This window comes from Miscanthus floridulus, chromosome 2 (genome assembly GCF_019320115.1).
Source record: "Miscanthus floridulus cultivar M001 chromosome 2, ASM1932011v1, whole genome shotgun sequence".
In the NCBI taxonomy this organism is placed as follows: domain Eukaryota; kingdom Viridiplantae; phylum Streptophyta; class Magnoliopsida; order Poales; family Poaceae; genus Miscanthus; species Miscanthus floridulus.
In genome coordinates, this window is record NC_089581.1 from 174,765,492 (window position 1) to 174,788,229 (window position 22,738).

The 22,738-nt window shown below is 46.8% G+C and overlaps 3 protein-coding genes across 3 annotated transcripts; 1 reads left to right on the plus strand and 2 right to left on the minus strand.

The window, feature by feature from the left end:
- Nucleotides 1-1,300: 1,300 nt before the first annotated feature.
- LOC136540753 (uncharacterized) lies at nt 1,301-4,240 on the minus strand. Its single transcript, XM_066532767.1, has 2 exons — nt 3,323-4,240; nt 1,301-1,979 (listed from the first exon to the last, which is right to left on the minus strand). Exons 1-2 carry the CDS (start codon nt 3,947-3,949, stop codon nt 1,926-1,928), a joined length of 681 nt encoding a protein of 226 aa, XP_066388864.1. The 5' UTR covers nt 3,950-4,240; the 3' UTR covers nt 1,301-1,925.
- Nucleotides 4,241-9,849: 5,609 nt separating this feature from the next.
- Nucleotides 9,850-12,971, plus strand: LOC136535774 (uncharacterized). The gene is made up of 8 exons (XM_066528168.1): nt 9,850-10,098; nt 10,234-10,255; nt 11,065-11,121; nt 11,216-11,297; nt 11,720-11,815; nt 11,926-12,050; nt 12,134-12,152; nt 12,253-12,971. The coding sequence occupies exons 1-8, from the start codon at nt 9,996-9,998 to the stop codon at nt 12,646-12,648; spliced, it is 900 nt and encodes a 299-aa protein (XP_066384265.1). The 5' UTR covers nt 9,850-9,995; the 3' UTR covers nt 12,649-12,971.
- A 681-nt stretch (nt 12,972-13,652) lies between these two features.
- LOC136535773 (homeobox protein knotted-1-like 3) lies at nt 13,653-19,030 on the minus strand. The gene is made up of 6 exons (XM_066528167.1): nt 18,085-19,030; nt 17,829-17,949; nt 15,042-15,232; nt 14,805-14,936; nt 14,392-14,525; nt 13,653-14,145 (listed from the first exon to the last, which is right to left on the minus strand). Exons 1-6 carry the CDS (start codon nt 18,448-18,450, stop codon nt 14,142-14,144), a joined length of 948 nt encoding a protein of 315 aa, XP_066384264.1. The 5' UTR covers nt 18,451-19,030; the 3' UTR covers nt 13,653-14,141.
- Between the last annotated feature and the right edge of the window lie 3,708 nt (nt 19,031-22,738).

Sequence of the window (22,738 nt, forward strand, 5' to 3'; positions counted from 1 at the left end):
TAAGTATGACTGCATCGATCCGGTCGACCCCCACTGCATGAACTAGATCAATGTTAAGTTATTGGCTCTATCTAAGGGTGGCGTTCCTTCTGATAGATTCATTAAGCTATCAATATTGCTTATTGCTTTAATTATTTATTTAATTACAGCAATATCGTTTTAACCGAATGGGATTGATCTAGATCAGTCTTATATCATTTTTAACCTATCGTTTGTTAATCTAAAACTGATCTAATTTGTACTTTAAACGATGAGTTATGTTTTATCGGCTGTTTACATCAATCTTGATCGTGCATAGCGTGCGGTTAAGGCGTGTTCGATCTTGAGTAGATCTATTGGTTAGCAAAAAATATTCTATGGCCCATTATCATGGCCTGTGTGATTCTGCCTCATACTCCACTGTTAGCACCGTGGAGTAGACATTGTTATTTGGTAGATCTGTTCTTGAGAGGGCATGACCTTAACTGTGCGATATGCCTGAATCGGCTGTTTTAGCCGATATCGAGCGCTTTCACGAACAGTTCGCATCACGAGATCGTTGAAGTAGCGATAGGCTGAAAGATGTGTTAGCCCCATGATCTTATTATTGTATTACGGTCTGCATGATTCTGCCTCATGCCCCACTGATATTAGTAATAAGTTAGGGCCGTCGAGTCTATTGTTGTTTCTATGGTCTGCATGATTCTGCCTCATGCCCCACTGGTCATAGCGATAGATGAGATCCAATATGTTCATTAGATTTATTTCTATTAAATGGTTGAATGATGATGAACTGTTTCTTTTATAAAGAAGTTCGGTTACTTGTAGTTATTGGCTTAGCATGAACTCATTACTGTTGATATCTTTTTATCAGTGACCAGTATTTGTTTAAACAACGATATTTATAATGATAACCTATTCTTCTTATACAACCTCATGAGCTTTAACCGATTTATTCTTATGAATATGCTGGAATCGGCTATTTAGCCGATCTCCTTTCATATCGGCTCTCAGAGCTGCATATTCGGGACTGTCTGGCAACACTGGCATGTTCCGCCCTTGATTACTGATAAGGTTTCTCTCGTTGTCAATTGCAGGGTCAAATTAATTGGCACGTTTCGGGAGGAGTGCGCAGGATCGACCATCCTTGCACTGAAGCTAGGCGGATCTTCAGCTCCATCGAGCGGACCCTTCCGGCTTGCTACGTGTGTCCTCGGCACGGGACAAAATTATGTGTCGACAAATGGAGATCCTTTGCTCCTTGAAGATGAAATGATTGCATGTGTTCTGAATGCTCCAACCATTAGGATAAGCATTTCCATAAGTGAAGGCAGTGATAACTAGATTTGGGAATATTCATGCAGTTGAAAAGGCTTATACATTATCTGAAAACTGTAAATAAAGAACTCCAGCAGTCTTTGTGCAGGAGGATATGCTCAACAATTTGCTCACAACCATGAGCGCAGAGTATGCAGCCGAAGCATGGCAGTTCCACATTTTTCTTTTCTTCTCAAAAGTTCTTAACAGAAGCCAAAAGGACGATCTTATGTTTTAGCTAACATGAAAGGCTTCCAAATCCCCTTGAGAGCTGGATATAATGTCACCTGTGCCCTCACGTGACTGGTATTCACAATTCCGGGTCAACAAGGCAACAAAACCATCCTGCCACACGGCTCATCCTGCATTGCATTGGCTGCAGGAGGCCGAAGCACAAATGTTCCATACGTATTTCCAGCACAGAACCAGAGACAGACGCGCAGGGAGGGAGTAGACGGACGTGGCGATCAGTATGCACAACTTCTCGAACCAAAATTTGGGGGGGACCGGCCGGGCGGATGAGTCCTGCCTTTCTGTCTGCACTGAAGCCTGCTGCGCCGTGCATCTTCAGATTCCTTCCTTCCACCCAGCGGTGACGGCGATACGAGGAGCAGAGGGGTGTCATGCTGTCATACCATGCATTGCTTCAGTGCCTTGGGCGTTTGGCCGCCCTTTAGTCTTACCTGCATAAATTTGAATCAGGGTTTAGTAAACGACAGTGTTTGTGTGCGTGTGTGGTGGTCGTGAAAGTTGGTTTATTTTTTTCCAAAAGCATGTGTTAGAAATTGTGAAAACGGCCGAGTTTTCAGTTCGCTTTCAGGACAGCTAGAATCTGACGAAGTCTCTGCGATTCCCTACAGGCTCGACGATCACGCCAAACGAACTATCTAACTCAGTAGGTTCGCTGGTCAGTTTCTGCCAGGGTTTATTAATTATAGTACAGTATTTTTCTTCATAACAAATCAGCATTATTCGGACTTATCAGTTTAGAAATCAACCAACGAACAGGCTGACTAGCTCGACAGTGATAGGCCAAAACATATACATTCAGGCCCTGTTTGCTTCGCTAAAAAAAAATCAAAATATTGTTCCAACTGATTTATTGTGAGAGAAAAAACAATATTCCAGCTAAAACATAAGTTAAAAAAGACGGATTAAACGAACGGGCCACCTGCTACTTTGACGTCCAAGGCGTGGAAAGTGTGTTTCAAGCCAGGCGAGCGGACTATTTCCTCATGAAATTCGTCTGCGGATTCTAGGTGGCTTGTTGTCTGTGGATTCTAGGTGGCTTGTTGAGCTTTGACTCCGCCTGTTCATTGAGGAATACACAGGTCCGCTCGCTCGGAGAAATTTAGAAGAAATTTAGATGAATTTGAAAAAATTTGTGAGAGAAAAATATTATTCTGGATGAAAAAAGAAGCAGATCAAGTCGGATTTAAGGGCACGCGAACAAAGCCTCTGGCACTAATAATGCAAGGCAAATGCAACCAATGGTCTGTTTCGCAATCTGGACGAGGAATTTGAATGAATATGGAGAAATTTATGAGAGAAAAATACTGTCCTAGATGAAAAAAAAAAGCAGATCAAGTCGGGTTTAAGAACACGCGAACAGAGCCTCTGGCACTAATAATGCAAGGCAAATGCAACCAATGGGCTGTTTCGCAATCTGGACAATACGAACGAGAACAAGTCTACAGACAGATGGGTTCAGGTCGTCCTGGATAGAAACAGCAGGAGCTGAGTTGGAACGGCCAGGCAACAGGCATGGCCTGCAAAAGCAGATTCCATGGCGGAACTCGGATTGTCCTGCGCGTTTACCCCGTCTTTTTAGCCGAAAGCTGGTGGTTAACCCGGTTAACCCACCCCCAGAAATTTCCTGGATTATTGAGCACGAAGTCCAAAGCGCGACCCATGGTGCGTGTGCGTATGTGTTTTTCAGACAGTGAAAATTCTTTCTGCGAATTTTAAGGCAAGAACTGAAGAATTGCAGTGTTATTATAGCGAAGGAAGTAGAGAGAGGACTCACCGCTTCGACGTCGATTCTGTAGACGAGCAGGCGTCGGCGCTCGCGGCAGGATGCGCGGTACGCCATGGCGAGGTGTGCGACGGCAAGCGCGAGCGACAGGAGGAACATGGCCTCGACGGCGACGAGCTGGCCCTTCCCCTGCCACTCGAGCCCGGCGCCGGCGACGCCGAACACGGCGACGGCCTTGGCGAGGACGTAGCAGAGGGAGGCGGCGCTGCAGGCGACGGCGACCCACCTGTAGGCGGCGCCGCCTCCGCCGCCGGCGGTGTACGCGCAGAGGATGAGGAGGGAGCGCGCGGCGGAGACCGCGGGGAGGTCGACGAGCGAGGAGCCGAAGCGGAACGCCCTGGCCTGACCGGCGAGCGCGGCGGCGGCGAAGGAGACGGCGGGGGCCGAGGAGGAGGCCACTGGCGGGGCGTGTGCCTGGGCGCGGAGGAAGTTGGAGAGCAGCGCGGGCGGGAGGAGGAGGTCCAGCAGCACGACCAGCAGCGGCGGCGCGCACACGAGCAGCAGCGACGCCAGCATCGCCACGATGAAGAAGGCCGTCTTCGCCCACCGCCACGGCCGCGCCCACAGCCGCTCTCTGTGCACCAGCGGCAGTGGCAGCTGCAGCTTCGTCTTCTCCATCACTGGCTGGGCTGGACTGAGTACCGCCGATCAACGCCGCGTTCGCGTCAGATGAGTCCCGGGCGGAGCGAGGCGAGCGTTTTAGGCGAGGTGGGGGGAGTTGGGATGGACGGGAGAGGTTTTTGTGCGCTGAGGTGGTCTCAGGTCAGACATGGTGGTTTGGGAGGGATTTGACCGGCCGGGTGGCCCCACGGCCACGGCAGCGCAACGGGCCTGTGGGCGTGCCGTGCGTCGCCACGGCGCCGCCGCTGCGGAGCTGCGTGGGAGGGGGTTGAGAAGCTTCCGCCCGTCCGGGCCCCCCGGGTGGTGGGGGAAGCGGGCGGTCGTGGACTCGTGGGACGGGATGCAAGCGGACGGCTCGCGTTCGCGTACCCGCGGCTCGACTGGTCACGGGTTCGGCGCGGAGTGCCGGTACGATTTCCGTTCGCTTACGACTTGCGAGAGACCATGGTGATTTCTGATTCGAAGAAAGAATTTTAGTCGAGTCCATAACCGGTTACAGAATCTTTGCACAAATAAAAGCATGGTCTTCCAACTCACGCACAGCACGGGACGTTCACGGTCTTAGGGAGAACTCGTACAGGAACCGCCGTGTCCCGAACTGGGCCAGAGACAAGAACGCTAATGGCGTACGACTGTGCGAGTCACGTTTGATGACCTCCTCCGGTAAGGAAAAAAAAACGCCGCGGGAACAGAATGATTCTAGAAGCTCATTTGTCCACACAGTAGTCCGACGTACGCCTCCGAACGTTCTACTCTGACTCTGCGATTCACATCAGAGATTCAACGACCGTAGGGGTGAGTAGTCGGCAGAAAACGAGCCGAATCGTCAATTCACGAGAACGAAAGAAAGAAACCCGTGTCTTGGGAAGGAAAAACACATGGAAGCCATGTGGCGCGAGCGACATCCTCCCAGCCTCCCAGGGTAGGGTCCCAGATGGAAACCACATGGCCCCGACCCCGGACCACAGCCAGAACGCATTGCAGCCGCGCCCTGTTGGCTTGAACTTATCGGCCAGTATTTTTTTCCCACGGCAAAACAGCTTCGGCCGAACAGAGCCTCGCAGATTCATTCATGATTCATGGCCGGTGGGCGCCACTTGGGCTGGCCACATGCCGCGATCTACGGTCTCCCGCGAGGCCGCCATGTGGAGCCGCCGGCCGCGGCACGCGCGCGGCAACCGTTAACGGCCGGGCCCCGGGGGGTCCCTTTTCTTTCCCGTGGCGCGGGTCGGCTGCGAATCATCACGCGTCGCTGCCGCCTTGGACAGTTTTAACCGGCGGGAATCCTTGGGAATGGAAAGGAAACCCCGGTCGCCCATGGCTGCCCTGCCCGCATGGCACCGTGGTTTTTGTTTATTGCGCCGATCGACCAGAGCGTTTGGTTGGTCGGTTGGTCTCAGCCGCCAACGATTTTCGAAAATGCCCGGGGTTCAGGTTCAGCCGCCCTTGTCTTGGATCCTGACGAGAATCTTGACGACCCGGCCGGCGGCTTGCTGCGAGCTGGGCAGATGCACCTGCGAAGGCTTGGAAACGTCACGGTTCAATCACGGGTGTTTCAGGAGCACGAGGGTCGTCTTCTTGAGCACCAGCAGTTTATTACGCCACGCGGGGATACACGGGTACATGTTTTCTGCTGAAAATTCAGACTCGAGCGATTCTGCCGAAATTGTGTATTCCGTTTCAGGGCTGAAGCTGAAGGAAATGCGTGCATGAGGATGTAATCGTGGATTTCTCGGGCATACATGTGATGTTTGGGCCCGATTATTAGCTTGTTCGGCTGAGCAACATGCCAACTTGTTTTTTTTTCAGTCGAGACAATATTTTTCTCTCACAACAAACCAGTATAAACAGTGTTTTCTAGTATAAACAGTGTATTTTTTAAGTCTAGCCGAAGCGGTATAATAGTGTCAGCTGGGTACAAAACTTATTTAATTAACTAGTTAGTCGAGAGAATCTTCATGACGACGGCACTGATCTGTTACTTGTTTGACAAACAAACATCGCACCGAGCGAGTTGAACTTTCTGGTTGAATCCAGAACTCATGAATAGCCAAGATGTTTCCGCTCATGCAGCCTGTTTGGTTGGCTGGTTCGTATCGTTGCTGGTTTGTGAAGAAGTACGACTGGCTGGTTTGTGTGAGAAAAAAATACTGTTCCGGTTAGAAATTTACGATCGTTTACGACAAGCCACAGCCAAACGAATAGGCTGGTAAACCGCGTCGGAAATTCCCATCGATGAGATGAGACTTTGTTGCCGCTCTAGTGCTCTGAGGCTCTATTCGGTTATGCTATTCAGCCGGCTTTAATACGTATAAATCAGTCGTGGAACAGTATTTTTCTCTAACAACAAACCAGCCGTACAAATCAGCAGAAGTCGATTTAATACTAGCCAAACAGCACTTCCTTTTTTTTTTCCATTCCAGTCGTCCGGTCAGAATATTGGGTGGTGTCGAGCTGATTCACATTCGGGGACACAAGAAGGTGCAGTCAGTCAGTACACGCTACACACCGAGAGCTCGAAACTACGCTGCGAGTACTACAACGCTGTAGTCCAGAAATAACGTGTGAGATTATGGACCGCCGTGTCGTGAAACAAGAGCATCTCCAGGAACCCAATATTTTCTTGCTAAAAAGATAAAGTTTTATAACTCTAAAAAATATTAAAAGGAATAAAGAAGACCATCTAAGAGTTCTTAATAATCCACTCCTGAAATATAGAAGACAATTTTACATTAGAAATTCTATATTATTTCTAAATTATCATAACCACTTTTATATATTCTTTCTCTCTTGTACATTTGCATCAGCAACTATTTCCTACTCTTTATTCTTTCCACGCTCTTCCACCTTTAGAATGGTCGACAAACACGCGTGGAAGAGAGAAGATACGCGCGACTCTAAAGCACGTAACTTTACGCGGAACATGGTGATTTTTTCTAAGTTTTAAAAGATTAGCAGGCTGTTCATTTCGTCGTAAACGATCGTGGATTATTTACCGCTGATTGGTTTGGTATGAGAGAAAAATACTGTTCCAGCTTATAATCCACGATCATATATGAGCAAGCGAACAAGCCGTAGGAGGATGGATTATAAGTTATTGGAGAAAAGTTTTTTCTTATCTTTCTAGCTAAAGATCAGGAAGAGATTTAGAAAAGTCCAGGAGATGCTCTAAGCGATCCAAATCTAGAGACGCAGCCAGCGTGGGTTTCCGATCCGCTGCTGTTGCAGACTTGCAGGTGCAGAACGACTTGGACACGCTTCGCGCCACGCTGCGGCGACGGCGGACAAACTGGACGGTGCCATTCCACGTGCCGACGATGTTCGTTGCTGCTTACGCAGGACAGCTACTGGATCTTCACAGCAACGAAACAAAGCAGAGAGAACGTATGAGACGCTAGATATTTCACCCCTGACAGGAGGCCAAACGGAGGGTGATGACTGACGATGAATGAAGAGATAAGACAAGGTGGGCCACGTCAGGCGCACCTGAAATCCTGAATCGTGCAAACCGTGAAACCCGAGTGCGCCTCGCGTCACATCTTTATCTGCTGGCTCCTTTTTTTTTTACATCCATGACCATGATCCATCCGGTCTCAGCTCAAGGGGCTGCTGAGCCAGCTCCACTATGGCACTATCCACTAATCCGTCTCCTGTTTCCCTTTTACGACCGTGATAAGAAGCTTCTTTTTGAAGATGGCAACGGTTAATTGTGAATGTAAAGCAGATCAGACTTCCCTCGAGGCGGTGGGCGCTGACGTCGACGCCAACCGAAATAACGGCTTGGATTTGCTCACCGGTGCCACTCCAACATATGCTCATGCTGGATATTGGATATTTCATATTTGGATTGGATGTACAACGTATATTTGGTGCCGGCTTGGAGGAGCCTGAGGTGGAGGAGTGTTTCTAGATGGTCCAAGGAGGAGCCGGAGGTACAGAGGTGAAGCTGCCGAACGATACTTCTGCTCTGGGCTCTGGCTCTGGCTTTTCTGCAGGGTGTCAAAAGACAGGGAGGCAGGGAGCTCTCATTGACGACAATTGCATTGGGCAGAGGTAGTGCCTCTTTAGTGCCATAACAATTTTAGTTCTAGATTAACAGAGAGAAAAAAAACAGTGGATGAAATGATTTTAGTTGACACCTCGACTAGCAGCTAGCCTGCCCACTAATTAGCAAACAAGAGCCAAAGCAAGCCATGTATTCAAACAGTATATGACTAAATTTAGTCACATATATTTTGATCATAACAACCAGTGAACTAGCAACTAGTTCTAAATGACCCAATCAGGTCCATAAATCAAATCCAGATACAGGCGAGAGAGGAAGATTCATGGAACAGGTGAGATGTGTAACGCAGGCAACGTCACTGTGTTTGCCCTCCATGGTAAGCAAAGCAAGCGGGCGGGTCAACCGCGTCGGGTTAGTTAGCTGGCGATCTCGGCTTCAGCAGCCCCCGGGGGGATGAACTTGCAGGTGCAAATTGCAAGGGATCTCAGTATCTCACGGAGATTTCTTCGTCATCTTCTCTAGCCGAGCTCGTTCGATTCTGACCGCGGAGGGGGGAGAATTAGATGATATAGGAGAAAAAATATATATATATCCAGGACTTCTCGCGCAAGACACGCCTGCGCTTGTACTACGTATTTCCGTGTTGGACTCCGCGCTGCGTGCATCGAGCGTGTTCGGCTGTTATTAAAGTCGACTGAAATTATTTTGCTGTAAGAGAAAAATACTATAAATTCTAGGAGCGAATGTCCGGATTTATTTCCGTCCGTGGCTTTCTAGTCCAGCTGGCACGCCACGGGATGCACTGACAAAAACGTGCCGACTCGGCTCAAAGGACCCGCAGCAGACCGTAGCGATGAAACCGGATGCGTGGTGAACTGGTGACGCTGCAGCTCGTACGTACGAAGGTGATTGGTCGAATTTCCTGCACGGCCGCGATGGCTCCCATGGTCTCAACTGTTCCAGTTTTTTTTTAAAACAAAAACGGCAAGCTTTATTCATTGAGAGTGGTTACATCATTAATCAGCAAATTAAGAATAAAGCTAGAGGACTCATTGTCCCAAATATAATTTTGCTTAAATTGCATAGTTATTCTTGCGAATTCATACACCACCTGATTTGCATCCCTGTTACAAAATGCTCGACGGATATGTCATGAAATCCACTCCAGATAATGGCGCATTCGTCATACAATGCCGCAGCTGATGTTGCCAAAAAAAACCTCCATCATTCATTGTTTCTATGACTTCCATGCAGTCTAATTGGACGACCTTCTTTCAAACCATATGCCTCTCAACTGTTCCGGTTTCCTGCTCTGGTTGCTCTTTTTTTTTTCATTGCATTGCATGAAGGAGAAGGGAAGGGAAATGCATCTCGTATCGGCCCAACGATGACCGCTCGGCCCAGTATCATCGGGTCCAGCCCAACTCACACGACTGCAATCTGCAACGAGACAACTGGGCCATGCACCTTTCATTCCCCCCGTGTCGTAGGTTATCAGAATAGTGGCGTTGGAATGGTCGAATGGAATCTCATCTTGGGAAAAAAGTTTCTAAAAAAAAATCTAGAAAAAAACCCCGGCCATAACGGCGTCCTCGGCGTTGACCAGAGCCCCACTCGCCCCAACCAATTCCCAAAGCCAGAGGCCGGGCTCTGTTTAGTTCGCGAAAAATGGGAATTGGGCTACGGTAGCACTTTTATTTTTATTTGATAATTAATATTCAATCATGGATTAATTAGATTTAAAATGTTCGTCTCACGATTTCCAACCAAACTATATAATTAGTTTTTTTTTGTCTAAATTTAATGCTCTATACACGTATCGTGAGATTCGATGTAATGACTATCGTAGCACTTTTTAGAAAACTTCCAACTAAACACAGCCCGAGGTGCAGAGCCCCCCATCGGCCCATCCTGCTCCAGCCCCACCGTGTCCGCCACGCCCGCCTCCCCCAAGTCAAGTCCAAGCGGAGCAGAGCCCGCCGTACCAATCGCCTCTCCAGATCGGCGACCCACCCGGAGGCGGAGGCGGAGGCGGCGATGGCGACGTCGCAGGCGAACCTCGACAAGATGCAGCTCCGCCAGAGCTACCGCAACGTCTGGCACACCGACATGACGAACGCTATCCAGGCCGACTTCCCCTGTACGTAGCCGCCGCCCCTCACTCTTCGATTCGTTCCCAACCGAACCTCTGCCGGGGACTGATCTGGTCGATCCCCGCGGGGGAGCTCGTCTTGTGTCCCGTCCTGATGGGTTTCTCTTGTCGCTGTGGTTGCAGACTGCTGCCTCGCGCTGTGGTGGTGAGCCTTCCATCGATCCTACCTAGCCGATCTCATCGTCTTCTGCGGGTTTTGAGTCTCGAACCCCTCGCCTTCCGTAGATCTGCGGATACTTAATTGGTCGCTGTGGCTAGGGTTTTAGGGAATTCTGGTTTCCAAGGGTTCCGCGCGGATTCCGCGTTGTGCATTGCTCCCTTTTTGAGGAGCATATCCTGAATTTGTTATTCCTTCTGCATTTAAAGTTTATTCTGCGGCAGCAATTGAACTAGAAATGAATGAATCATGACTGGGCCTGCCAGGTTGTCTCTAGGAATTCATGTCTTTGTGACAAACTGACAATTGCACGTAGCCCATGCAGTAGCTGCCGCAATCCCAAAAGTGGATAGATGTCAGTTTCATGTTCCTCCCTGGAGCCAGTTAATGTAGAAATCTTAAACAGGAACATGGAAATGATCCTCCCCTACATCCCTTTGTTAGATGCACCAGGTTAATTGGGCCAATGGGCAATGAAAGAGTGCATCGTCTTTTGTTTCTTATGGGTTCTGAGTTCTGACCAATAATGTCCGTTCTGCCTTCAAGTTCATTCCAGAGTATGAATAACCGGATTTCATTTCTGTTTCAATAGAGAGATTTAAATCTAATTAAAGATTATTGTATTTCCATTGATGATATGGTGGGTCTAACCACGTTCCATTGTTAGCATGTGATGCTAGTCTAACATGTGTAACAAGGCTTGTAATGTGCTTGCATTGGTTGGCATGGTCACCATTTGGAAGTGTGAACATTTTTACCTGTTTGTTAATCTGCTGCATTTTCCTGTTTCTGTTCAGTGGACCTTGCGTGTCGTACATGCTTCGCAAAAGGGCTCTCTACAATGACATGTCAAGGTGCTGTGCACCCTATTCTGTTTTGTTATGGTTATCACTGGAATTTTTTTTAACACCCCATTACTTATCCCTGTCGCTCTTCTTTGTGGTGTAGATATGTCTGTTGTGCTGGCTACATGCCATGCAGTGGAAAGTGTGGCGAGAGCCGGTGCCCAGAGTTCTGTCTTGCAACTGAGGTACAAGGACAAGGCTCACTCAAGTTGTATTTTACCCTGCTGTTTATTCGCACTGTACTTCTTAGTATATGGTTACACGTGCTTGAATTCCATGTATAACATGTCTAATATTTCTTATGCGGACTCGGTAACTGATGGTTCCTATTAATGCCTGTAGTTTAAAATGATCTTATTGAATCTTTCATATTTCCTGATCTCAGTTTTATGTATTCATGGTATGCCTGAAAACACAGTGTATTCGGCCTAAAATGATCACCGAGGGTCAGATAATTTTATCTTGCAAGTTTTTTTCTTGTGGTATTTAATCAATACACTGTCATTGTACAATTGGGACAATATGGATATAAGGCCCCATTTCTCACATTAAAACCTCTGATGTTTTGTCTCTCTACCTTCTAACCTAAGGCCTGCTTTCTTTTCAGGTGTGCCTTTGCTTTGGCAATTCAGTTGCATCAACCCGCTTCTTGCTGCAAGATGAATTCAACATACAGACAACTCAGTGCGACAACTGCATCATTGTAACCCCACTTCCCTCTTAAATTTCCTGTCTGATGCAATTCAAGGTCCTGTGGAGGGTTCATGTTCTTTCTTCGATGTCACTTGGACTGAATATCACTTTTTACTGCAGGGCTTCATGCTCTGCCTTCAACAAGTTGCTTGCATCTTCTCTATAGTTGCAGCTATTGTTGGCAGCGAGGAGCTTTCAGAGGCTTCCCAGATCCTTAACTGTCTGTCTGATTTGGTCTACTGGACGTAAGGCTCCCTTAACTCTCTTCTTGCAAATCTCCATAGCAAAGGTCTCAGTTCTGATAATCCTATGCCACATTCTTTTGCAGGGTTTGTGCTTGTATGCAGGTATATAATTCATCCATTTCTTCTTGCAACCTTACTGATCATGGCTCTTCTGAACCAAACCTTTACGTATCCTTCTTGTGGCATTGAAATGCAAATCCAGACGCAGCACAAAGTCGAAATGGACAAGAGGGATGGAAAGTTCGGCCCACAGCCCATGGCAGTGCCCCCAGTGCAACAAATGTCACGCATTGATCAGCCTATGCCGCCTCCTGCTGGATATGCACCACAACCAGCATATGGGCAGCCTTATGGTGGCTATCCACCTCCTCCTGGTCAAGGTTATCCGCCAGCTGGATACCCCCAGGGCGGTGCATACCCTCCTGCTCAAGGTTACCCACAAGCTGGTGGATACCCTCCACCTGCTCAAGGTTACCCCCAGGGTGGTGCGTATCCTCCGCCTGGTTCTTACCCTCCACAAGGTTCGTACCCTCCAGCACAAGGCTCCTACCCTCCAGCACAAGGTTCCTACCCCCCACAGGGTTACCCTGCCAAGTAAAGAGCACACGACAGGAGAGATGCCTTTGCTAGGCAACCAAATATCGTGCACATGTAAACAGTAGGACTGCTGTAGCGCTATAGGTTATTTTGACAAATTCTTGCTACTGCTCAGGGTGGTATTCGGTGAACAATATTTCTATTTTCTATGGTCAACTCATCAACGACTTGTGTTGATCATATCGTGTTGAGTTTATCCTTTTTCGAATAAGGAATGGGAGTGAATTGAAAATTTAATCTGTATTTGAACTTTGACAACGTACGTGGAGATTGTTGGTCTTCTGTTTTCGATGAATGATTGGAGCTTGTCTGAGTCATGTTAAACATGAATGAGTGTTGTGGTTGTGAGTTCATTTGCTCTGTATGATAATCACAACTTTATAACGTTTGATAATGGAGTGAAGGAATGAAATGCTTATGAGCACGAGCACGAAGCAGTGCCTTTCATACATGTCATTATCATAGACGAGATGAATAGACAGACAGCAACCCTCAGTCTGTGATTATCATCTTTTTTTTTCTTCTTGTCCAGTTGTCCTCTTTCTTTTTCGCTTGATAAACCAATCATCTGTTTGATTCCAAGATAGCGAGGTCTCAACGGAGCTGTCCTTGGTTGAGACGTAGCTAGCTCCAACATCAATCGATAGGAATATTTGACAAGTTGCATGACAATTATCTCTTCAAGACAATAATCAGAGACGATGAATGTATCTGTAATCATGTAACTGTAGACATTAATCGGAATCGGTCTTGTCATTGCGAGAAGGATTGCTCGTTATGCGCCGGAAAACTTTGGGATTATTATGAGAGGCTGTGCTGCTCCAGCCTTAATTTGTCTTGTGGTGTTGGTTAGGCCTAATCGTCCAATAAATCTCCACCGGGCTGTCCAATTTCTTTGGTACACCTAATCGATACAAGGCCCACACGGCGATAGAGATTCCGATCTGATCCAAGTAGCAGCTAGCCGTCTGAATTGTATTACGCCAACTGTATATGATGTTATGATTGGCATAGCTACCATATTTTCTGATGAATGGAACAGATTATTGTTGACAAATAAAGTAGCAGCAGCTTATGGTACAAACATGAATGCATCCTCTGTTTTCTCTCTCTCTCTCTCTCTTTCTGCCAGCAGATGATGGCCAGATCAGATCACTATATATATGTGCACAGGGGATGGGATTTTTAATCCTCAGATTATGTATGTACGCTGGGGGACAAACTATGGCTATACAATAATAACAAGAATAAAGTATGCTCTGAGCACATCCCTCAAAAATCACAGCAAACAAATATGCCAGTGGTCAGACTAGTGTACGTGTGTGTGTGTGTGTCATGAACCTGTAACCTCTGACTAATCACTAGATATACAGTTGAATCGGTCGATCCTTTTTATTTTTTGTGAGTCACCATGGTCGTCGAGCTTCCTTTGATTAGCGTGTTGGTATATGTGTCAGCAGGTGTGCATTACATTGTGCAGCAGCTAGCTCTCCATCACCTGATGCACATATATACATTTGTGTCAGTAACCGTAGGGATATGATTATGGAGAATCAGCCTGTTCGGGAGGCCGTAAACGATCGTGGATTATTTACTGCTGGCTGGTTTGGTGTGAGAGAAAAACACTGTTCCTGGCTGGAAATTTACGATCGTTTACGAGCAAGCGAAAATATTACTACAAAGTTACATGAGAGATGTATCTAATCAGTAATCATGCATTGTTGGAGAGAGCATTATTGGTCACCTTTTACGCTTTGATTTGAGGGTTGACGTCTGGGAGTTGTTGTGCCAGTTTCTCTTCCTCTGGTTGATGAACCAGTTGTTGATTTGTTTCAGCTGCAGGCCAGTCTCTTCAACAAGCTTTGCCTTATCGTCTTCCTGTACCAGCCACTCAGATGATACCATCTTTAGGATATGCATACACGATACTTTACAAACCACATATCTTTTAACTCATTTAACAACCACATAATTAATTAAATGCCACGAGGAATATATATATTGCCAGCAATAAGCTTCATCAGCAAGTTGTTGGATATATGGAGAACAGCTCAGAAGAGCGACCACCACACCACACCATCAGTGTATGCATTGGTAGCAGCAGCAGATGACTGGTTGCATTCTTGCATGCATGCATGATAGCTACAATGCACTCACCGTGGGGTATGGCCACTTGGAGTGCTGCTGCCACCATTGCTTGAGGATGCTGGTGGTGTCCCCAGGCAGCTTCCCGGCCCTCCTTTTCCTCAGAATTTCCTCCCTCACATCCTCTATTCTTGACTTGAAACCCTGCAACGAATTCGACGTGACTTCACATCAACCAAAAGCTTTCACACGGTTTATTTTGCAATAGTATATCACAATGCTGCTTCTTCCTCTTCTTCTTTTTTTAACCTGCTTGAGCTCGATCTTAAGCTCCTGCCTGACCCTCTCCATGAGTGAGCGCTCCGAGTCGGTGGGCAGGAGCGGGCCGAAGCCCATCATGTCGTGCCCGTCCGAGCCCATGTCCAGTCCCCCCTCCAGCATCGGCGGCTCGTCCTCGTCCTCCGACATGGTCGCCCCCGTCCCTTCCTCCAGCGTTGCCCCTGACATGGAAAACATCATTAGTGACTGTCAGCAACGATGATTTTCCCAGAAACAAACCGTGTCAATGAACTGTTAACATGGAAAATTCCTCGTCAATCGTTTGCATCGATCAGTTCGGATCACAACCAAAGGTAGCAGTATAGTGATCCGTGATCGAGACACAACAGAAACATGTACGGAGGCATGCATGAATGAAAGCTCTGGGACGTGGACTCGAGATAGACATGCATGAATCGCCGTCGGAACGTGCATGAGAGAACCAGCTAGCTAGCTAGCTAAGCTAGCTGCTGTCTAGGTAGACATTTGTACCAGCTCTGAGCATGGCCACTTGCATGATGGGGAAGAAGAAGCACCCGCATGTATGCTAGATCTAGACGCCTTTAATTTGGAATTTTGCAGCTACTCTCTAAAAGTAACGATAGTGCATGCATATCCGGATGTGGACTCAACTCAAGCCTAATGTCCATGTATCCACCTCAATCCATGTGTGTTGTGGTGGGTTGGTGTGGAATAAACGGGCATCCAAACAAGCCCTTAAGTGATAGGATCGACCAGGGGTATGGATGGGCTTAAACTGCATATAATAGGTTCTGGAAGAAATAAACTGAATAGGTTGCAAAAGATAACATACACATATAGAATTAACCACCAATTCAGTTGAAGATCTAAGAAAAACGCCGCGCCGTCATGAATTGTTTGTGTCAAGGTGACGAAGCTAGAGATGATATTAATAGTTGTCGAAAAGAACAAAAGTCTTGAAGTGTGTTAGAGGTGTAGCAAAATGTTGACTCTAATGTCCAAACCTTTAGAACGGCAAGTGTTGTAAATTTTCTTTTGCAAACGTGTGTTGTTAATTTGCACATGTTTCATCAAGAGGAATCAAGTGCTGTAAAATTCAACAACACCTGGCCTAGGAGTTACAATTACAAGCTAAGTTTTCATGCTTCGTAAGCCATATATTGGATCATACATCATATTTTCCTTAATTGTGTGATGTTGCATTGCCTTTATTTCTTTTTTATTTGATGACCGTAATTAAGCTTATATATGTGTCACACTAGTAAATTGAGGGAGTGCAAATATGTTCTGATTTCTCATTATATGAAGATGACCACCAAGACCATGGTCATGTCAGGTAACAAATAAAGGGTATGTGGTGGTGATGGGCTGATGGATAGTTCATGTTCAATCATGGTGACAATTAATACTACCTCTAGCTAGCTAATCACTTTTCGATAACGATCGATTCACACAGCAAAATTGAACTACATATACGCAAGTCAAATTTGCTGCCGAAAACGTCAGAAGTATCAGTTTTTCCCCTGATACATGGGAGGTAAGAAAATTCTACTTTTAGGATTTTGTTGCTCTTAGTCGAGCCTTTGAATAAAAAACGTCCAGTGTATGCTATACCTCCATTGCTACTTAATGCCAAACCTCCTGATAGCTTCTTTGAAACATGAAAATTAAACCACATACAGATACATACGCCCTCCGAATGGTCGATATTAATTAAATCATACTATTTTTTTTATATTTTGCTACCAACTAATGGGTTGCCCAATACTTCGGGCTAAGATCCATACATATTGATTACCAACTAACCGCGTATTGGGTACTAGCTAGTTTTTTTTAAAGAAGTATTGGGTACTAGCTTTATTGTGGAAATTTTGGAATTTGGCCTTCGTTTTTAGGGATGACAAGGGTAATAACCATTGACAACCCATATATGCTCAAAGTATGAATTTTCATGTGTGCCTTCAGTTTGTTTTTCCTAACATAGAGATGGCAAGGGTTTGGTAGTTCTTCTCCTGTCCTTGCTATGTACGGTTGGGCTGTTAGGCTTGCTACGTGGGCCTCAACTTCACCATCCGACCGAGTTGCATGAATTTGAAACGTTATTCCCGTCTTTCAACAGCCCAGGTACGTGTATATATATATTCTCCTTTTGATTTTGCACTTTTCTTATTCCGTTGCTCGTTGAATACTAAAACTATCTTTTTCCCCAAAGCAGCCAGCAAGAAATTTGCCAGGCAGTATTAATAGAGAAGAAAGAATACTAAAATACCACCAGCTTGTTAGTATCTCTCTTACCATCGACACCCTGTTTACTTGATCGTTTCTGTGGCTTATAAGCTGGTTGATGCTGTTTTGTTATGAGAGAAAAACACTGTATCACGACTGATAAGCATGGCTGATACGATCAAGTGAACAGGTTGTAAACAACTTCGTTAGGATTGAGGAAAGCCTTAAGACGCAAGCAAGTCGCGCGCACACATACCCAACAGAGATGCATAGAGAAGAAGCCATGGAAGACGACGCGCGCTGCAACTAATTTTACCTTTGTATGCTTACAGGCATGCATGCATCAAACTAAAGAAACAGTGAGCGTATGGTACCATTCAAACTAACTACCAGCAGCAAGGAGAAATTAAAAAGGCAGCGCACCGGATAGGCAAATCTTGAGAAAACAACACCCACGCTTGCGCAAATGCAACCAGAAATGGAAGGACGAAGGAAATAGAAATTTGGAGGAGATAATTGGTGGGAAAATTAAACGTAATATATAGCTAATGAAACATGTAGCTTGCTTACCGGTTAGGTCCTGGAGGGACTGCTCGATCTCGCGGCACGCCATGACGGCCTCCACGGCGTGCACCCGGACGTGCTGCTGCAGCTGCTCCCGGAACGAGCACAGCAGCATCAGGTACTGCGCCTGCACCACCATGCATGAACAGAAGAACCAGTCAGCTAGATGGATCGAAACCTAGATACATGCATGCGTGGATGATGCATAGCTAGTAATAGTGGGAGCAGGTATTAGTAGCTACTAGCTAGTGGCAGGACGTACGAGGAAGGAGTCGAGGTCGTGCTTGTCGTGCGGGGAGAGGAAGGGGCGGTGGTGGGCGGCGTAGGAGTGGAGGAGGCCGCTGGACTGCGCGAGCTGCGTGTCGATCACGGGGAGGTGGTCGATGGGCGTCGCCACGCGCAGGCACCCCACGTGCGCCACCACCAGCTGCTCGCACAGCGGGTGCACCGCGATCTCCCCCTTGAGCAGCTGCCGCTCCTCCGCCTCCGCCGCGGCGGCTGCGGCGGCCGCGGCAGCTGCAGCCGAAGATGACGAGCACTCGGCGCCGCCGCCGGCGTACCCCACGCCCATGTCCATGCCCAGGCTCCCTCCTGCTGCTCCTGCTTGATCACCGCCGCCGCCCTGCATATACCGACCGACGGACGGATGTCCCTGACGACGGTCGTTGCTTTGCCAAGGCGCCAAGCTCGATGACCGGACCCCTTCTTTCTTCCTCGATTGGACGCGCGCGCGGCCGGGCCGGGGCAGCTCTGCTCGGTCGCTGGCTAGGCTTCTTGGCCCGGTTGGTGCTCGCTCCCGCTGGTTTGCGCACGCACGTGCAGTCGTCGGGTATGTTTATATGACGATGTGGGTAGCTTCTGAAGCAACTGGTGGGCGGGCGATGGCGGGGGCGGGCGGGGCGGCCACGGCCAGCGGGAGGAAGAAGGATTTAATGGGGAGTGAGTTAGCAAGGACACAAAGGAGATGGTGAGGTGTCTTTTCGAGGGTTCCTAAGCCGGGGGGGCAACGGCAAGGAAAAAAGGCGGCCGGGCCGGCCGGGAGAGCTAGATAGCTAGCCGCTGCAGAGAGCTGCTAGGTGACCGAGACGAGAGCAGCTAGCGAACTGTAGCTGATTATCTGATGATGAGGCCAGACGGCAGCCGGAGATCGTGGTGAAAATAAAGGAAAGGGCGGGTGAATTGCAGAGCCGCGCGCCGGCCGGCCGGTAAGAAAGAAAGGATGAGATGAGAGAGAAGAAGTGGAGGTGGAAGTGTGGGGGAGAGCTAGGAGGGTGTGGTGAAGCTTTGGAATCTAAGCATGCCCAAAGAGAAAGGGGAACAACTAAAGCAAGGTGCCTATAGCTGCTAGCTACCAAAGAGTTGCACCAATGCGTTTTTGTACTAGGAGTAGGAGGGATGTATATGGTACGCAAAGTGCAGTACAACTTTAGGAGGATATGATAGGAGGTTGCACATGTAGCTAATATGTATTAGCTTCACATGGATCATGTGTTTGCATTTAGATTTTCTTCGTTGAAGAAAAGATTGCACCTTGTAGCTAGAGAGTATTAATTAGGGCACACCTTAACTGTGGTACTACGTGCGGTGGTACCACTATGGAAGCTAATTAAGCAAGAAAAAATAGGTAAGGTAGTTATGCGTGGTACTACTACTCCGTAATCGGTTTGCAAACCATATTTGTAGGGCTGGTTATTAGCCCTAAGCTTGCCTAATTTCTTGTATGTTTATTTGCTTCCCTTCTTAATAAAGAAAAAACGTGCTAAAAAAGTTATGCCTGTGCATACATGCATAGGTGCATCTGAATCACTGTTTGCAATCTTTCATGTGTAGATGTAGTGGTGCAACTAGGCTACACCTTTTCTTTGTCGGGTGTGCAATTAGCACATCATATCAAAAGGTAGTATAGCTTGACATGAAACAGCGGCACTTATTAATTTTTACGTCATACGATATGTACGCGCGGCTTCTAAACAATAATTGTGGTTCCAATCACGCATAGAATCCATCCATCCATCCGGATTATTTGAATAATTAGGAGTTGGTTTCAAGAAATACTTTTGGTGGCGTTTGGATGGGGGCCTTCGGTTGCCTCTACCAACCTTGCGGTTGGCGCCGGGAATGGGCGTCTGCTATTTGTTGCTGTTGCATCATCTATCGGTCGTCGTCGCCTCCATCGGTCGTCTGTATTATTATTGCCTTTAGACTGCCCTGCAGCTAAAGGCTGGATAACTCGGCTCGGCTCGTTAAAAGTTTGAGCTGGCTCGTTAAGCTCGCGAGCTAGTATAAAAAATATACAAAATATAATATTTATATTTATCCAAAGTTTGAGAATAATAATAATATAAAAGAAATGCATTTAGATCAGTTACCAGTCAATTTATAGGGTCTAGACCAGTTACCAGTCAATTATAAAGTGCAAGACATGAAGTAATATAAAAACTAATATAAGTTTTGATACTTTTTTTCATGGAAGCTTGGCTCGTTTAGCTCGCGAGCTGGCTCGAGTCGGCTCGTTATAGCTAACGAGCTAAAATCTTGGCTCGGCTTGGCTCGTTATCTTAACGAGCCGAGCCAAGCCAAGTCGAGCCCGCCACAAACCGAGCGACGACCTAACAAGCTTGAGTTTTTCGTTCAGCCTTAACTGCAGTTGTAGCTGAATGCTGGTAGTACGTACTGGCAGGCAGGCAGAGGCAGATGCTGGCTACTTAAGCAAGCATTAGCAGATGGATCAGAGGCGCTAATCGCATCGGATTAATTTAGGCGTATTATATTGGTATTAGTTGGGCCGCCGTGTGTGTGTGTGGAGTCGCCGTGGCGGGGCCCGCCGGCTGTAACAGACGGACAATGACGTACACGCTGCCTGCAGTTTAGGGTTTGTAGTATAACTTTTAGTATATGGCGCTCTTGCTTGCTGTTGCTGGTTGCTAGCTTTTCCGGTCCTTACGCGTGCTCATGCGTACATATTGTATTCGTTCTTCATTATCTAAATAAAAACAAAAATTAGGCCTGTTTGGATCAAAGAAATTTTCATAGGAAATTTATAGAAATCCATTCCTTTGAAAATGTTTCTAGAAATGCTGTTTGGAACGAAGGAAACTTCAACAGTAAAACAAAAGAAAGTTTTCTATCTCCATTCATTTCACGGGAAACAAAATATCCAGTCCGAACCAATGGATTCACGAAGACCGAAACAACAAGAGAAGAGAAACAAAAAATAATGTTACTTCCTGTGTTTTTCCTGTGTTATAGATTCCTGCGTTCCAAACACCCCTTCTAGTTATTTCCCGCGTTTTTTCCTTTTCTCTGTTTTACCACTACATACTCACCATATTTCTATGTTTTTTTTATTCCTGTGTTTTTTATTCCTACGTTTCAAACGGGCCCTTATTGTGTTCGTGTTCAGAAATGCGCGCCGCTATAATTTAATATTGGTCAATCTCAATCATGTGTAGTACTACGTCGTTGCTCATCACTGCCTCTGATGTTTTGTTAGAATACGAATAGATATTATTTGTGATGAGAATATATAGTTTGCGTGTAAGGTAGCTGGCCGGTCGTGTTGGACAAATGGGGCACACAAATTCTTTTATGTCAACACGACATAAAATGCTTGCTTCTATATATGGAGCATTTTGCTGTAAGTGTGTGTGTGTGTGTGTAAACGATTATTCGACAAACAGAAGTAAAGTAGACTCTACTGCTTACCCCAAATACTGCAACAAACAGGGAACGCACAACATACTAGTACCTTACCAGCGGCAGTGCCGTAGCCATGGCTTTGTTAGTTGTTGGAAGCAAGGCTATACGAGATAAGGCAGCAACGAACGCATGAACAGTGCCCGGACTTTGCAGCTGGTGCGTGTTCTCCGGCCACGGGGCCCAAAACCTGCCCAATCGAGCTTTCCTTCTGCTTCTTCGTGCCTTCTACTAGTAGACATACTGTCTAGCCACTATTGTACGCTTGTTATGTATACTTGTACACAGCATGGTGTAAGTGGTGATTTTTTTATTTTTAACACTTTTGTAAACTAATTTTAAATCTAACACTGTTTTTTTTAAACAAACACTTTTATCCGCGTTTATTGCCATGGCGCGGCGAAACGTCTGTGACGCGCCATGCATGGCGACGCGGCGGGAGGATGACGTGGCACTTCCACGCGCCATGGCCACTGACGTGGCAGGAGCTGCCGTGCCGCCACTCATGGCGCGGCACTGCCGCGCCCCGGCCCACGACGCGTCCCTTCGTCAGATGTGTTGCCGTAGCGATGGTCTGTTCTCCGTTCAATGTACCTTTTTTCAAACTTTGTATCTCGTTTCTATGTCGTTGTGCTTGTTCTATTAGATTTTATCTCTTGTTTCAATACCGTTGCATGTACTGTATCCCATCTTATCGATTTATCGTGACTTGACATAGCACTGCGTCGTTAACTCTAGTTTCGTAGCCCTGAACTATAGGCCATGCCGCTTTGCTCTGTTACGCAAGACTAGTCATACCGTCTAATCGGAACCAACTTTTTGCAATATGAGATGACGTGCGTGTAGATGTTGTTGTCGGTGCTGTAAACAACTACAAGTGCTACCGCGACGCATTAAAACGAATATAAAGCAAATAAATGGAGTCCGTGCACAAGTTGACAACTTGTCACATAACATTTTCATTGGTTCATGAGTATGCAAGTTTCTGACAGCAGTATTTGTTCAACATAAGTTCGACATAACTACTAAGTCCCAGGAGTGTAAGGATCCCTCGGACGTCTCTGCCTCTTTGGATTTGTATGCAACACATTGAGAGTGTAGCCAACATCGGTGTAGTCACGTTGCCGGTGCGTACGGCTCGTACCCTACAAGTAAATGATATGCATGATTACTTATAATCTTTATGATCGTTAGTTCATGGAGCCTACGTATTTAAAGAA

Coding starts and splice junctions, on each gene's coding strand:
- LOC136535774 (XM_066528168.1), top strand. CDS start 9,996: ATGGCGACGTCGCAGGCGAACCTCGACAAGATGCAGCTCCGCCAGAGC. Junction 10,256..11,064: donor TGCTGCCTCGCGCTGTGGTG/GTGAGCCTTCCA, acceptor GTTTCTGTTCAG/TGGACCTTGCGTGTCGTACA. Junction 11,816..11,925: donor AGTGCGACAACTGCATCATT/GTAACCCCACTT, acceptor TTTTTACTGCAG/GGCTTCATGCTCTGCCTTCA.
- LOC136540753 (XM_066532767.1), bottom strand. CDS start 3,949: ATGGAGAAGACGAAGCTGCAGCTGCCACTGCCGCTGGTGCACAGAGAG. Junction 1,980..3,322: donor ACAGAATCGACGTCGAAGCG/GTGAGTCCTCTC, acceptor AAATTTATGCAG/GTAAGACTAAAGGGCGGCCA.
- LOC136535773 (XM_066528167.1), bottom strand. CDS start 18,450: ATGCAGGGCGGCGGCGGTGATCAAGCAGGAGCAGCAGGAGGGAGCCTG. Junction 15,233..17,828: donor GTCCCTCCAGGACCTAACCG/GTAAGCAAGCTA, acceptor TTTCCATGTCAG/GGGCAACGCTGGAGGAAGGG. Junction 14,526..14,804: donor CCAAGTGGCCATACCCCACG/GTGAGTGCATTG, acceptor TGGCTGGTACAG/GAAGACGATAAGGCAAAGCT.